At 38.1% G+C, this 16,847-nt stretch overlaps 1 protein-coding gene across 1 annotated transcript in view; it reads right to left on the bottom strand.

Annotated features, from left to right (window-relative positions):
• Nucleotides 1-14,146: 14,146 nt before the first annotated feature.
• LOC112146599 (sphingosine kinase 1) overlaps nucleotides 14,147-16,847 on the bottom strand; it is a 30,784-nt gene continuing 28,083 nt past the window's right edge. The window contains exon 5 of the mRNA XM_024272498.2: nucleotides 14,147-16,087. Coding sequence (XP_024128266.1) covers nucleotides 15,193-16,087 — 895 coding nt within the window. The 3' untranslated portion in view covers nucleotides 14,147-15,192. The remainder of the gene's footprint in view (nucleotides 16,088-16,847) is intronic.

Raw genomic sequence — 16,847 nt, 5'->3', positions numbered from 1 at the left:
AAGCGTAACATTTTTAATTTGAAGTAAAAAACCTAAAAATAATGAGTGGAATTTTGGTCAAAGTGGTGAAACAGGTTGGATTCAAATGTAAATGATATAGTTGTAGTAGGAATATTGACTGTAGGACTTCAGCTTGTTGGTGGGAAAGAAATTGTGAAATAATTAAAATCGAAAGTAAAAAATAGATACATTTTAGTGGCAACAAATACATGAAAAATGGCGTATCAATCTATTAATCTCTATGTCTATGACACCATGGCAGAATGTGTGGGAATGTAGGGCGAGTTCAAACACTCACGTCCACACAGGGTTAATAATCTCTGTCCAGTTAGACGTTATAATTATTTCTAAATGTAGACTCAGTTGCAGCCCCTGAAGTCAGCGGGCAGCTCGCTCCGGAGAGCTTGACCACAGTAAATGGCTCTTTTAACCCCCGGCACTTAACATGCAAATTCATGTATGCCGCTCGCCTGTCAGATACCTTTTTTTTTTTTCCTTGCTGGCCAGAGAGAAAATCTGCATCAAGCCAGCGACATCAACCCTCTATAGTTGTTCTGTTATGAAATGTGCTGCTTTAATTAAAACGGCGTTCCAGAAATGTGATTTTAGTGTGCTGGAAGACACACAAAATGAGTCTAAAAATAGTAATTGCTGCTGCAGTCGAGCAGTTTAGGCATAAAATTTAACTAAATTGTAAGCCCCTTATATACTGATTCTATTGAAAACTGTGTTTTTATCGTGTTCCTGTAGCAGTGGGCGATAGTGACAAAAAATGTATGTCACAATATAAATGATTTTAAATCCACATAACGATATTTATCACAATATACCACGATAAAGTAGATTGTTTGGAAAAAAATGACAAAAATGTCATGACATGTATCATCATATATATTGAAATGTATTGTTTTATCGTCCACTCAATATGTATCATCATATGTAAAGTCCAGGGGTCAGCAACCTTTAACAGTAATAGAGTCATCAAGACCTAGAAGGAACCGCTTAGTCTTACTTGAGTACATTCATGTACCTTCTTCTTTAAAAAAAAATAATTATGTCTACTTTTTTGACACAAACAAAAGCTAAAATATGAAAAGAAACTTGCATTTCTTAACATGTAATTTTATTTTTTTTGATGTATGACAAAAGCTCAAATAACAATATAATAGATGGTCTGTGCCAAACAGGATCATCTCAGTACAGCTATTAACCATTGTTGTGCAGCATAAGACAATATTTACTTTTAACTCCTAAAAGATCAAACTTTTTACCAAAGTTTTGCTTTGCATATTAAATGTGTGCATTTTGGAGGAAGCGTTGAGCAAACAAGACGTCTTCAGGTCAACAGAGATGTAAAAATCTACATAGATTATCATCTATGTGCACCTCAGACATCAATTTCATAAAAGTAACTAATCTAAATTTTAAAAATATGCTAATTAAGTAATCCTCAATTTAAAAAAATGCTATTTTGTCCCCCCCCCCCCTCTCTTTGTCCTCAGTAGTCTTACACTGTTGGGTTTTGTTATTTTAGTTTGGGGTTGGTAGTCTTAGTTTGCGGGCTTTGTTTATTTGTTTTCTTCAGGTAGTTTTGGCTAGGGGGAGCTGCTGACTCAGGGCGGTCGACATGTCTTGGTCAGCAGTCTCCCTGACTTATTTTATGTTTGATCCACTATGGAGAGATAAAAGAGCCACATGTGGATCTGGAGCCGCAGGTTGTAGATCCCTGGAATAGTCATTATCTCCCAGCACTACGTAATAGAGGACATTTAAAAAGAAAACTAAGCTTGCTCCCTATTATTGTTGCACTGGTAATGTTAGGATGGGGGTGTGAGGGGCTGTAAGTTAGTGGGAGAGAGCAAACAGATGGATGATGGGAAGTGGGGGTGGGCTTATTTCAGACTAACAGTCCTGCCCACAACTCAGAGGTGAATTCTGATCGATTTTCTGCAGAAACTATGTTCTCTTTTGGGCTAAAAACATCAAAATCCGAATTCAAAGACCTCTGGGAATGTTTTTAAAAATAGATCAAAGATGATCACCTGAATGAGCTGGTAATAGTTCCACCTTCAAAAACGCTCAGCTGAATAGATGATTCAGGCGGTGACTCAGACCTCAACCAGAGTCTGTCTTTTTGTTTGACCTTTGCCAGACTCTCACAGCCGAGCGGCACGCACACGTGAGCCCACACGTCCATATGAGCATCATTTGTTTCGATCGTTTGTCTTGTCGAAGGCGGTTGGAGTGTTTTCTCCAAACTCTCATTGATGTGACACGAGGGAGGCTTTAAATAGCAGCGTTTTCCACGCTCATTCGTCTCCCCGTGGGATGAAGTGGCCCCGCCACTCTATTTGGACTTTGATTAAGTGCACACATCATTGCTATAAGTGTGACAGCATGACAACTACACAGTGTTCACAGTGCAGCCCCCCCCGAGCCAAGCAGCTCAATTTTATCTTCTCATCAGTGAGCGATAAAGGAACAACACATCTTATTAGGATGTGCAGAAAAGATGCTGTAAATTCAGAAAAGTGTTTATTTTTGTTTAGAAAACCATATTAACCATAAAAAAGGCAAAACATGGAAATATAGTCAATTACATATTTTTCTTACACAAGAGAACAGCAGGTCGATAATCAGTGGCAGACTTAGCAGTTTGGGGGCCCCAGGCGAACAGGGGACCCTCTGCAGCAGTTCACAAATCTTTATTTTATTCTTTAAAACATTTTTTTTTAAATAGTGCTGGAAATCACCTAATCTGGCAAAACTGATTGCTTGCTAACTTGCAAGGCTACATCAAAGTTCCCTCTCTACATCCTAACTACTGAAAAACAACACAGTAAGGGACTATCAGACTATTCAGACCCCATTATATTGATTTTTATTTTGTTTTAATTGCTAACGTGACATTACGGATCATTACTATGCCGAAAACATTGATGGTTTATTAACAAAATATAGATGAATACTTTTTTAATTGCTCAAATACAATGCATTGTGGTCCATATTCCTATATCTACTAAGCATAGATCCACACTGTTTTTTTTGTTGAGAATTCTGGGAAATTTCTGCAAATTGTGGGTTTGGACAGCAGTAAAAAATGGTGAATGCACTAAATAGTGAAGGAATTTGGACATTGCTAAAGTCTCTCGACTTGCTGTGGACTGGAATATTCCATTGCTGCAGAGGAACGGGGGTCGACACACTTTCACACGATCAGTATTATGTTATTTCATACATATTTATCTTTACTATTTCATTATTACTATTTTATTATTACTATTTTATCCTTACTATTTTATTGACTGAGTTAAAAAGGATTTGCGTAAAATTTATTTTAGACACTTTTATTAAGTGTTCCACTCAGGGTGTTGGGGGCCCCAGGCGATCGCCCACCTTTGCCTAGTGGTGAGTTTGCCCCTGTTGATCACGAGTTTGTTACCGGGAAATTTCTTTTAAGTCAAATTACTTTTTATTGTTTTTTATGGTAAATATCTTCCCATCACCCACACCTGAGAGCCTTCTGCTGATAGCTTACAGCCCCTCACACCCCAACATGACAAATATTAACAATATTGGAGCTATCCAGCTGTACAGTTTAGGGAAACAAAGACGTACATGGATCTAGGTAGATGCATCAGAATAGAGCGGAAATAAAAGTGTATTTTCTTCACTTTTTTTCATTTCGTAACAATTTAAATAAAGAATTACTAAGAAATTCTATTTTAATCTTAATTTTCCTTTACATATGCCCTCCATCATGAGAAAATGCTACAAGAATATGTTAAAAACACCAAAATCACACACTTAAATATATTTAAAGGTCAGAATCTAAGTTTTTGCTTTTGTACTGAGTATGACAGCAGTTTGCATTAATATTTATAGCTTTCAGTAATACTCCAAAAGTTAATGCTGGTGAGATCAGCTGTAAAAAAGGACGCTATGCTGACTTTTTTCTCATTTTTCAGGGAAAATTTTATTTATAGTTTTCGTACCTCCAACATTAACAAGTGTGTTTGTTTTGTACAGACACCAGTTCTGATTGTAGACTTAAATAGTTCAGACTTTAGCGATAAATCCAGTGGAACAGCATTCATGGCAATGCGTGGCGACAGGATCCAGGAGCTGCAGGCTCTGCGCCGTCACGCAGTCCCTAACCCGTCCTCCGGCTGCAGCCTCAGACCCTGCCCACCTCCTCCACAGGCTTACAGTTTATATCATCTGGAGCAGAGCCCAGATGACAGTCAAGATCCCAGGAACCTGGTCAAAAACAGAGGAGCCTCACCGCTCCCCTGTGAGTTATGTTGAGGATCTGCTGGCAGGGAGGGCGTGGTACATAGTTTACGGCTTGTTTGGAGTGTTGATGTAGATCTGTGCTGGGCGCCAACATCAGCTCCTACGTTGAAGCGTTTGAGAAAACTTTGCAACTTTTCACCGTGAGATCAAAAACACATTTTCAGGCCCATTTAGAACTGCTTTTGTCCTCAACAGGATTTGGGAATTCAGTCACAAAAAGGTGTTACAAACCACGAAGAACAGTTTTCTGAGTTGTTGAGGTTTTATTTTACTTTATTTTACTGCCGCACAACAAAAAAATAAATGAAATTTTAAAAAAGTGTCAAAAGGTTCAGATCAGTTATTACTTCTTCTGTGTTTTAACCTGCTGAGCCAAAAGATTAAGACAATTTAACAAAAATATAAAAAAGTGTAAAATATTTAAGTTCAAATTTTATTTAAAAAAAAAGTGAACTTACAATAAGAACTAATTTAAGATCATTTAAGTTTTCCTTTAAGTTTCTGAAGCCCAAACCAGGAAAAAATTAACAATTTGCTTTTTATGCCACAAAGCTGATTGTAACACTTTTGTCCTAATAAAACCAGTTATGTATGTAAAAGGATGTGTCATAAAAGAAAGAAAAACAAAGGAAATATCTCAAAACTTATGGAGAAAGTCACCCCAATTTGTGTGTGTATATTTCTTGATTTGTAACTCATACAACACATTTTGTGCATAAGTATAAAAATTGTGAAATAAAAAAAAATCACTTTACATTTGCACAACTTAAAATTACAACAGCTGCAAGCACAAATCTTTAAACATTTAGCACAAATGGCTTGTTACTCACACAAAACCAAATTTATGCACAAATCTGAGATGAAACTCTTTATGTCTCCAAGATTTGTGATGTGTTTAAATGCTGCAGGAATGCTTATCAGCCGCTTTGAATTTTGATTTTAAATATTATCCGTCCATAAAAACACAAGTTTCAAGTTTTCCCTAAAAATCTTAAAATTTGGATTTTTAAGTCTAAATAATATTTTTTTGATCATTTAGCTGTTACTCTTTCTTTGTTCAGCACTTTTAAATTATTCGTTGCACTTTTACTAACTTTTAATATAATTTTATTGAACTGCTTAGCAAAAGAAAAAACACATTTTTTTGATTGTTTTCAAAGTAAGAATGAATAAAGTTGGATTGAAATAAGCCTAAGAATGGATTAAGAAAAGGAACTAACAAAATCAAACTTTTAAATCACGAAAACATCAAAGTGTGAAACAATATTCTTACAACTTGAATGAACCCTTTTTGCATTTTCATTAACCTCTTGAATTTAGCATCTCCATGAAAACAGAAACATAATTTTTATAGCTGGGAATAAATTCCGGAATCAAGGGGTTAAACAGACCATAATATGTGAGAGTAATTATTTTAAAATGTGTTCAAACTCATCTGTATTCTCTAGATTACTTAGTGTTCTTTACATTTTGACTAAATATTCATTTTTTAGCCATAAAGAAAAGATTTTTGTACAGAAAACTGTCACTTTGATTCTGCCAAAAGTAAAATAATTCTGTTTTTTGACTGTTGCAATCCAGCAAACTCGTCTCAGACAAGCTGGCAGGAAGACTGAGTGGTTGTCGTCTTCATGCATGAGCTCTTCATGTTCACAAAACTCCACCTGGATCCAGCAAATCGTTCAAATTGTGTCTTCCTTGCAGAGGAGGGTCTATTTGCTGCTTGATTTGCCGGCCTGCAGCCGATTGTCAAGAGTGACATTTTAATTAAACATGTCAGGGAAGGTGGAGATAAAGACGACAGAAGAGGAAGTGGAAGATGCAGACATCTTAAAACAATTAATTCCAAAGAAGTGGCCAAATCTTGGGAGTTTGCGTCTCATTTGCTGCTGTTTTACACACTTCCTGAGCAAATTCTGACATTTCCCTTGATGGATTTCAGAGTGCTTGGCTCTGTGCCTTTGTAAAAGTGTTAAAATGAGCTCATGGTGTGCAACAAGCTGTTTTCTGCAGGTGTGAACTTGTGGCTGACCCACGAGAAAAAAATATACATGCTGTCTGCACAAGCCGGATGAATATCTGAGAGTTCATTTTGAGTTTGGGGCCTTTTCTCTGAAGCTTAGAGGAGTCATAATTCACTGTCAGTGACTCTATAGGCTGATCAGACAAGAATGTCTTTATGATCATGATTCTGCAACCTCCTCACCCTCCAGCATTGGTTTACGAAATGCTAGATTCAGAGACAGATGAAGCAATCGGCAATATTTATTTTGATTTTTTTTTAAGTTTGGGGCAGAAGAGGAGCTTCAAAGGTGACGGTCTGACGTCACAGACAGCGAGAACGCTCACAGGGGGCTAAAAGTGGCACTTCCTGTGGAACATGGTTTCCTCACTCTTGCTATCATCTGTTATATCATTGATTGACACACAGCATTTCTGCACAAGCTAAAGGGTCAGACCAGACTATACTGCCACCTACAGGCCTTATAGCTGCAATGACACATTTGGAGACATTTTTAAATAAAAGAGAAAATTAAAAAAAAAAAATTATTTTGAAGTATTTCACTCTATTTGCATTTCATTCAGGTGAATAAGTATTTGATCCCCATTGAGAGTTCTGGTTCACACAGACCATAGAGACTGAATCAACCTCAATGAAGTACATTTTGTTTTATGCTGAATAACAATTGTTTAGTAGCTATTCAGACGGAAGTGGCTAAAATATAGAGATTTGTGTATTCTTCATGTACTTTTTCTACTGGATCCAGTTATCAGCTGTAGTAAGTAAGAAAAGGATGACGGCTCACCAAAGTAAACCTAAAGTATAACAAGAGAAAATGTCACTTTTGTCTCGTGTTGTTTAGGAATACGTTTGCTTCATTTGAATGTTTCTGTTTGGGACAGGAAGTCTTTTATTTTGAAAGAAAGTCATATGAGCTTCTGTCAAAAGTAAAAAACGACTTTATATTTTAAGAAAATTCCACTTTTTCACAATATTTATGGATTTATTTGTGCCCAAAAAATATATAATTCAAATTTATTTAAAAAAAACGACAATGTAATGATGCAAAGTATAGTGTCAAATGTTTCTAAAATGGTTAAAAAAAAAAGTTGTAGCTCCTATTATGTTTTGAGTAGTACCAAACCGGCCCAAATGGCTCTTTTACTGGGAAAGGTTGCAGACCTAAACCAACACAGAAGGAGATAGTTGATGATCTCAAAGCAGCTGGAGTCACCAAGAAAACCACTGATAATGCTTTAATGGTTTGATAAAGGACTCTCAAACCTTCAACTGTGAAAGAACCATTCAGGTTGATTTCTCTCCTACTACAACCCAGTAGGATCCACAGAGTATTCCTTCACCCTTTGAAAAATGAGACACTGATTTGTATTATTGTTATTGTTAGTACTATGATAAACATCAATGAAATGTTCATTTTGCATGAATAAAACACAAACTATAAAAAGAAAATAGCCTTTTTTTTGTCTTTTGACAGAAGTTCCTTTCAAAATAAAAGACCCCTTGTTGCATATGACCATGTCAATGAAGCAAAAGTAGTAGTAGCAAGTGTTAAAGTCAGCAGTGGTTAAATAAAAATGGTTACTGTGTTGGTGCATCTCTGCCTGAAATGTAAATGAACAAACCCATATTTTTCCAACACTTTAAATTTCTTAATTTTTTTTTAAATAGAAAATTTGCTTAATAATCTGGTGCACCTGAATACTGGTTGTGCTTATTGACGTTCATTGATTTATTTATTTATGTAGTACAGGACGCACAAACATGTGTCAAAATGATGTAGTTTGACTTGTGGTACACACTGTCCTTCAACTGCTTGTGAATTAGTTTAAGTTTGAGTTAGTTGAATTTTACCTCCTTTATTATTATTATCACATCTTACTTTATAGTTACTTTTTAACATTTAGAAACTTTTTTTTCCTTTAATAAAGAGCCACAATGAAGGGGTCAAAGGATCGCATGTGGTTTAATCACAGAGTAGCCCTGCTTAAGGAAGCACACCAGCAGACCCGCCTGAACTTTACCCATGAACACCTTCATGATCTGGACAGTGATTGGGAGAAGGTTCTGTGGTCAGATGAGACCAAAGTGAGCTTTTTGACATCAACTCAACCTGTTGTATTTGGAGGAAGAGAAATTCTGTCTAAAACTCCAAGAACGCCATCTTCTCTGTCAAGCATGGAGGTGGGAGCATTATGATTTGGAGATGTTTTCTGCACAGGGCTACTTCATAGTGTTGGGCAAAATCCCAAGTTAGACACAAACAAAGAATGTCTATAGAGGAGGTAGATCAAGGTCAGCCAGTCTCAAGACCTCAATCCTATAGAAAACCTATGGAGAGAGTTGCTAAGCAACAGACACCAAAACTCCTCCTGATACGTGCAGAAACCTGATCATCAACTAGAAGAAACGTTTGACCTCAGCTGCTAATAAGGATTTAAATATTTATTTCCCTCAATGAAATGCAAATACATTTATAGGAATTCTTTAAAGTCAATTTCTTGATTCTTTTTTATTTTTTTTCTGTGTCACTGTTTGAATAAACTCACCATTAGGATGACAATGGTCAAACTTAAAAATCTGCAAATGAACTAATCTAATGATATATCTCAAAACAAAAGCAATTCTCCAAAATCATCTTGGAAAAAAAAACTTTCCATTTAGTTTTTAATTGATTAGACACAATTATTCATCTGAAGGTTAAATTATATAGATTTAACCCTTTATGGCTCTTTGAGACAGTCTTTGTCTCCCTCTAGTGAAGAAATGCTCACCAAGCATGCTCCTGTTATCACCTGCTTAACAAGAAAGTCAAATATCTTTATTCGCACAATAAAAAGGTCTTCTGCCCCTTAGATGTTTATTTTTGTAATTGTATTAATAATATTATGATAATGTGGATAAAAATCCATTAAAAAGCTGAAAAAGTGAATGAAACATTTGCCAAATAGTCATTTTTTAAGGAATTTTTACACTATATTATTCTTTCTCTCCTTGCTATAATAAAATAAAGATGTTTTTTTGTTTTTGTAAAATAATTTGGTAAAACAATCTATAAAATTCAGTTAAAATAGCATATTTTAGTTTTAGGAAGTAGCACTTCTTTACAGAGAATTACTAAAATATTCATTTAAAAAACTGCTTTCCAGATTTCAACATGATTCCAGTCTGGACTTCATCTGTTAATGTCTTCATTTGCTGCCTTGATTTGGCTCTGAGGGCTTTTTGATGAGGTGCAGCCGACGATTATCCGCTTGTCGGCTCCAATGTCAGCCTCAATTTGTGGACGGACGTCTTCACTGCGGCTCCCGTTGTGTGGCGCCGACTTCACAGTTAAATTATTGAAACACAGCTTGTGCTCGGGGAATAATTGAGGATGCAAAACGTTATGGAGTCGGTAATTGTTCTTGGCGTGGACAGCTTTGACTCCCGAAAAGTAGATCTTCATTTGGAGGCAAGAACAAACAGTTTTTTTCATTAATAGGATTATATTTATTGTCATTTTTACAAAAAAAGAAGCAAAAAAAATCTGTTTATGTTGTACGTTGGCTGTACAGTTCACACCCTTCAAAAATACGATTTTTTTTTACTGTCCCATGATAAGATTAAGGCACTAAAACATATTTCCTTGTTTACATTGTTGAGAAAAATTGCTTAAAGATGGCATTGAATGCACAAACAGTACCATTAAACAAAGATTGCAAATCAACCAAACTGCATAAGTACATCTGCACTAAAAGCCAGCTTTTATTTTTTATTACCATATAAAAGTCTGTAAATTGTGGTGTTTTTATTTCAGGCTCTTTATAGCAGCGGATGCACTGACACATGTACACAGTACATAAAACATTCTCAGACTCTTTGGAGAAAAATAAATCTTGAGGTTTGTATGACGTCTTCACCACTAAATGACAAAACTAAAACTTTAGAAAGTTGCTGATGCTGTAAAGCAGCCAAAAAACGTAACAGTTTTGTACCATAAGTTAACAGTAAAACGTCGACTGAAAGAATCAAGTAATCTCCTGTGTAGGATGGTTTACAATAAGCTGGATGTTGGCTGTTTGCATGTGAGCCATTGAGATTATATCAAACAAAACCTAAAAAAATGATCAATAAATGTTCAAGTCAAAGCCATGTCCGCTAACCGTCCAGCAGGGGGACCCGTCTCTTCATTTATCTGCTGCAGGGACATTTGCATAGCTCATCTCCATCCCATGCACTGAACGCAGCAGCCGATGCTGTGAGAGAGAAGCAGCAGCTTTGCAGTCGTGCAGGACACTGAAATGCAATTCTGAACTTGCTGAGTCATGGTTAAAGGTACAGCATGTCAGACATGAAGTGCAGCTCTGCCTCTTCAGAAATGGAGAAAAAAAATCAAGTCTTGATAGATGTTGGCACTGCAGTGAAGAAGGATGTAGGGGGTTGATGGAGTTTCCTTTAAACGCTTTACAGAGCAGACAATACATTTGTAAAGCCTATCTTTAAAACAAAATATATTGTGGTGGCTAAAGCTAATTCAAGTCAAGTTTTAAATGAAAAAAAGCTGTTTTTATGTCTCAAATAGTGTGCAAAAAGAGGCATTTTTATTAAATTTCTAATAAAATCAGACGATTCTCTGCATATTTTTTCTAGCAAAATGTCTCCCTTTCTGCCTGGTTTGACACAAACACTTAACTCAACAAAAGCAAACTTAAAATTCAAGTGTTTAAAAAAATATATAAAATTAGAATACATGCTAAAAATGCAACAATAATCTACACCAGTGGCGGAACTAGAAGATTTCATACATGAGGCAGGAGTGGGGCAAAAGACTTTGGAAGGGTGGCAAATGAGAACATGGCATTTTCATTTTGTGTTAATTTGATTTAAAATGCTATTTTTTGCAAATTTGTAGAAAAAAAAAAAAAGCTGTTGATTATGTCCTATTGTTTGTCAATAAAGATACTAGTATTGGCTCAAAAACTTAGGGGGCTTTTAACCAGGGCCCCCCTTGCCCCCCAGTAGCTCCGCCCCTGATTGACACCACTTTTCCATAAATAATTAGGATTTTCTTTTGTAAAGTCTATAATTTAAGGATAAAACACATTTCTACAAGAAAATGTTGCAAAAAAATTCTTGTTTTAGTTCAACTTTATGGAAAATTGGGTCAAAAATATAATGTAACAGCAAAAACACCAACAAAGTAATTTAGTAAAAAAACTCTAACAACATAAAAGGTAAAAAAAAGATAAACTTTAGCACAAAATCCCTTAATTTGATGATGAAATTAAAGGTATGATCATTAGTAGCTTGATTATCCATATCCAGTCAACATGCAGCCATGTAAAGCTTTTTGAATCCTGATTTATGTATTTATATCCTCAGACCAACAATATTATGTGACGCATTCATTTACTGTATTTTTTGGAGTATAAGTCGCGATACATTTTATTTTATTATTTTTTTTTGCATAGTTTGCTCTAGGGTGTAACTTATATTGACTTATTTGTGATTAAAAAAATATTGGCTCATGTATTCGTTATTTCCCCACTAACAACCGGTTTCCCTTAGTGGCTGTTTCCTGCTAACAACCACTAGAGGGCACTGCAGGTGTGTTCAATAGTGCATCATTGTTACTGATAAACAACGCAAACGAAGAAGCGTCGTCCAAAGACAAAAATCTAAATGTTCTCCTGAACTTAAGGTTTTTTTCTTGTTTGCAAAAAGAAATTAGTATTCTTGTCCTCCTCAGGCTAATGCTAATCATCAAACTGGGTTACAGTGACACAGAAGTACCGCTGAAAGCGCCGTCATTCAGTCACTCGCTTCTGCAGTAGAAGATAAAGTAAAAAAAAGACTGAATGATCTCATGAACCCAGACATGGAAATGCGTTAACCAAAGTTTTTAGTAGAGCTCTTCAAAATAAATGAACCAGATCTCTCAACATCATCCGTGTCTTCCATGCATTGTAAATGAAGGAGGCTAAGAACTTGACGGTAGCTCCTCCCACAGGCAAAGGGAACATCTAGTTTCTGAACACATTTTTGACAAGCACTGATCATGGAATATGACGCGTCGATGGAGGTAGCTAGCGCAAATTTGACGCGCGAATCGCATTCAGTGTGAACAGGGAATTACGCCGGGCTTGGTGAATTTATTCCAAAGTGTTGCGACTTATACTCCAGTGCGACTTATACAGTATATGATTTTTTTTCTGTCTTCATTATGGATTTTCTTTTTTTTTGGCTGCCATAACTTATAGTCTGAAATGTACGGGATGCTATTTAGAGGAAATGACGAAGCTAGAACAATTTGGTGATGACTCAACGGAGCAGTTTTGTTCATAACTGACGCACCACATTAAATCTTCTATCCAGAGTCTAATAAATGCAAGACTTCACCAACAATTCCCTTTTTTGTGGGTTTTATACATAGTCTGTAAAAACTCCAGTTTTCATAGATGAAACAGCGTCCTTTTTTGTCTGTGTGCATCAGGAACTTGGCGCTCCAGAGAAGCTGGGAGTCTGATCTGCACCATCAGCTCCTGAATCTCCTGAGCTGAACCCAATATGACAATAATGGGCTCATCAAACCCTTAAAAAGCTGAAAATCAACATTTTTTTAGCCCCATTTATTTTTTTTGCCAACATCCAAACTCTTCATAAAAAAGGAGGGGGTTCTGTTTCCAGTAAATGCAGCAGTTTTGAACCGGTAAGGATCTCCGTTCACATTCAGTTCCCTGACGTTTTTGACGATGTACTGATGCTGCAAGAGATGTCGAGCTTTGATGCAGCCTGAAGTAAACTAGTGCGCGAGTGTTTGTGTGTGCGGGGGGTGTTAATGCTAACATTTGCACTTTCCCTGACTCCGGCTCACTCGTGCTCATCACCAGCCAGAAGGGAGGCCACACGGAGGAGCATAACCCCGGATTCCCTGCAGCTCGTGCTAATCACCTCCCTCAATATGCTCCTCTGACAGTCCCAGTGTGAAGCTGCACTTTGATCCACTCCACTGGGCTTGGACTGAACCAACTTAATATCTATCTAATGTTCATAAAAAACTCTCTTTAGCTCACTTTCAGAGGTGTAAACCCTGGTGTTAAGGACACATTAGATGAGGACAGCTCCTCAACCAAGCGGAGGGGAGAGAAGATCAGATGCACGCTTAGCAGACCATGCCCCTCCCCCTCGCTAAGTACTGCAGAGATGCAAGGGAATGCATGTGTAAGAGGAGGAAAATAAGAGCGAGAGGAAGCAGCTTTAATGATGGCTGCAGATGAAACAGGGCAGCACAGGAAATGGAGCGGACGGCGGAAAAGGTGTAACTTCAGCTGGTAAGATCTGGAAGAGTTTCCACGGCCTGAAATAGGCCGAGAAGGGGACACTTGATATGGTCAGATTGGACCTTTGTGGAGTACTTTATATCACCTATTTAAAGACCCACTCCGATCATCTTTTGAGATTTTTAGAAGCTTTATGATTATGCCATTTTTGGACATAGTTTCTGCAGAGCGGCAAGACTTCAGTAGAAATTCACTTCTGAGTTCTGAGCAGGACAGAGCTGTGGATGGTTACTGAGGTGGCGATCCAATCAGATTTATGAATCAACAATTTACAGATTAAACAACAATTCTTACTTTTTAATATAATATGTGAGTTGCTATGTCTTTTTACTGGATGTATTAAATTTAAATCATATGTATTAAATCACCATCATTTACACTTTTATTTAGAACAGAAGATCAGAATCAACAAAACTGATAAAAACACAAAGATTTAGATAGAAAAAAAAAGTTTTTTGTCACTTTAAACACGATTTGTTTACTTTAGTTTATTTTTTAATTTATAAACTTGAAACTATGATAGGAAATACATATTTAAATCTAAACTACCTGCTAATGATTACATTTGTTTTTTGAGATGCAGAGCGGTCAAATTTGACAATTATAGTTATTTGGTTGATATCGTGATATATTTTGCTATCGCAAGATATGGAAAAAACTATATAGAGAAATAAAAAATTCCATATCGCCCAGCCCTAGTTAAAATCCACCCTTATTCTGCATTTCAGAGCAAAACATATTGTACATTACTGGTGCAACAAAAATGACGGGCAATATTTGAGTTATCCAGCTTGTGTAGTTCAGATGAGTAAAACAAAGACGTTCATGGATCTAGTCGTCGACAAGTGGATGTATCAGAATGGGGTGGGGCCAGGAGCTTATGGCCCGCCCAGTAGCTTCTACGTCACAAATACGCTCTTATTTTCCAACTGTATTTTTATCATGATATCAAATAAAGACGTATTAGCTTAATTATCTTAACACTATAGTAAGGAAAATGACAAAAACAAGATTTTCATCGGAATGGGTCTTTAAAGATGAATCTAATCATGGTAAATCCACACTTGCTACTTTATTCGGAGCTAAAGATTAGGTAATGTCATGTTGAGTGTTGGTCCAGTAGCGAGATTGTCAGCCTGGAGTACTACAGTGGGACAAAAGGGGGTGTGGTTTCGCCAGGAGCCTCCCAGGACAAGAAAATGTGCTTCTCTTCAAATGTGCCGTGCTCATGAGGTCCGACAGCCGAGTGCAGAATGCACTCCTCTGCTGCCGTACTGTCAAAGATCCTCATACACAAGATCGCACACTCATACAATCGACCCCTGTTTCGCCAAGCCTGGACCAGACGGCAGCGAGAGCAGCCCTCCATGGCTTTAACCTTGATTGCTGAAACTAGGGGGGACAAGGAGTCGTAAAAAATAGGACAACTATGTAGAAAAATAAAGGAATTTTAGAGGCGGATTCAACGTCTTTGGCACTTCAGAAAACAGAGCTCACACGAGGAAGCCGACACCGCGTGTGGGAAAAGGCCCAACTTGAAAGGTAGAGCGGGAGTCATCCGCTTATGAGTCTAGCCAGTCCCGGCTGGATTTGGGCCTGAATGGGTCCGTACTCCACCATCTCTCCATCCACGGTGATCATGCCCTGTGCAGAGATGGGCTCCAGTCGCAGGGCCCTGACCTTCTGGTAGACCAGGTGAGGGCAGCCGCATTCCAAGTGCGTGCCCTTCTCCATTGCGAGGAAGAGGCGTAGGAGAGCGGGCCGGGATATTCCTGCGGTCACGTAGATCAGGTGAATCAGCCCGTCGTTCCCCATGGCACTAGGGGCCGCCCACAGGTCCTCAGCAAGGTGCGACTGGTAAACGGCCAGCACCAGCACAAAGTCTTGCTCTTTTACGACGGTCCAACCCTCTGGGATGGGTTGATCCAGGCCCGGAAGTAGGGAGTCCACCAGGGCGTCGGTTCCAGCATCGCTTTGCATCTCGGGTCTGTTTTTAGTCACAGCCTGGTTGGAGGAGTTAGTGATGGTGTTGGAGTTCAAGTTGGAGCATTTCTGACTCTGCTTCGGTGAGGTGTTGGGTACGAGCGAACAGGACAGGGAGGAGCAGAGCGAGCCCTGCTGAGGCGTGTTCGAACAGTTCACCTTTGTGCTTGCTTTGGCTTTCTTGGGGGCATCCTTCGGGGGGAGATACGCCAGCCGGCCCTGGTACACCCTGAGGGAGGCCAGTCGTACCAGGGTGCCCATCAGGAAGCGGATTGCTCCCACGTGGCGGTACTTCTCGCTCTCGATGTCAACATCCGCCACAAAGCCCCAAGCCAGGGACAGGAAGGAGAAGAGGCGCTGTCTTGAAGCCAAGTGGATCGACACCAGGTCCAGAGAACAAACCAGACCTTTGCACAGCATGAAGCCACAGCTCAGGAGCAGCTCCTCATTCCATGCAGGAGGTGACCTATGGGATTATTGGAGAACTGGACAGTTAGCAAACATAGCAGCTACATTATTTGGTAGCATTACAAGTCTAACATCCGTGTTTAGTGTCTGGCTTTCAAATTAAGGTCACAGTTGGCCCTCTAGTGCTCTTAAGTGAGGATTTCATGATGCGTTCAGTAGCATCACTCACACACTTGCTGATCGGAGCTAATTGGAGAGTCGTTTTTGAGTGCTCACTTAACCCACCATGACTACACCGCACTCAGCTGCTACAGTTATACATAATTAACAGTCACATGACCTTAAATGTTTCCTGTAACAGAACGCCAGCTCGTTAGGAGTTACACATGCTACGAGGTCCAGATCAGATTTCTGAGAGTTGGAGCTGTTTATGGGCTGGAGGGGTCTGACTGGTTATCGTAATGAACGCCTCACATCCCTGTGGAAAAGCTGAAGAAATAGATACAGTTAAAGACCCACTCCAATGAAAATCATATTCATCATTTTTCAAATGATAGAGAACATATACTGTATTTTCCACACTATAGGGAACACTTTAAAGTCTTATTTAAAAAAAGAAAACAGCAGTGCACCGCATATCTGATTTATATATGGATTAATTCTGGTTGTGTTTACTGATGTTGAAGTGATTTTGAGAGGTACACAGCAATCTGTCAAAATGTCAGTCTGTTTTTTTATGAGTTGCAAGCTCGGGTGTTATTGTCTGATTGCTGAAAGCAATCAGAGTATGTTGTTGTAATTCTTTATTATATTTTATT

Source organism: Oryzias melastigma, linkage group LG8, assembly GCF_002922805.2.
Source record: "Oryzias melastigma strain HK-1 linkage group LG8, ASM292280v2, whole genome shotgun sequence".
Classification (NCBI taxonomy): Eukaryota; Metazoa; Chordata; class Actinopteri; order Beloniformes; family Adrianichthyidae; genus Oryzias; species Oryzias melastigma.
The sequence above is the reverse complement of the archived record's forward strand: the minus strand, read 5'-3'. Positions and strand labels throughout refer to the sequence as shown.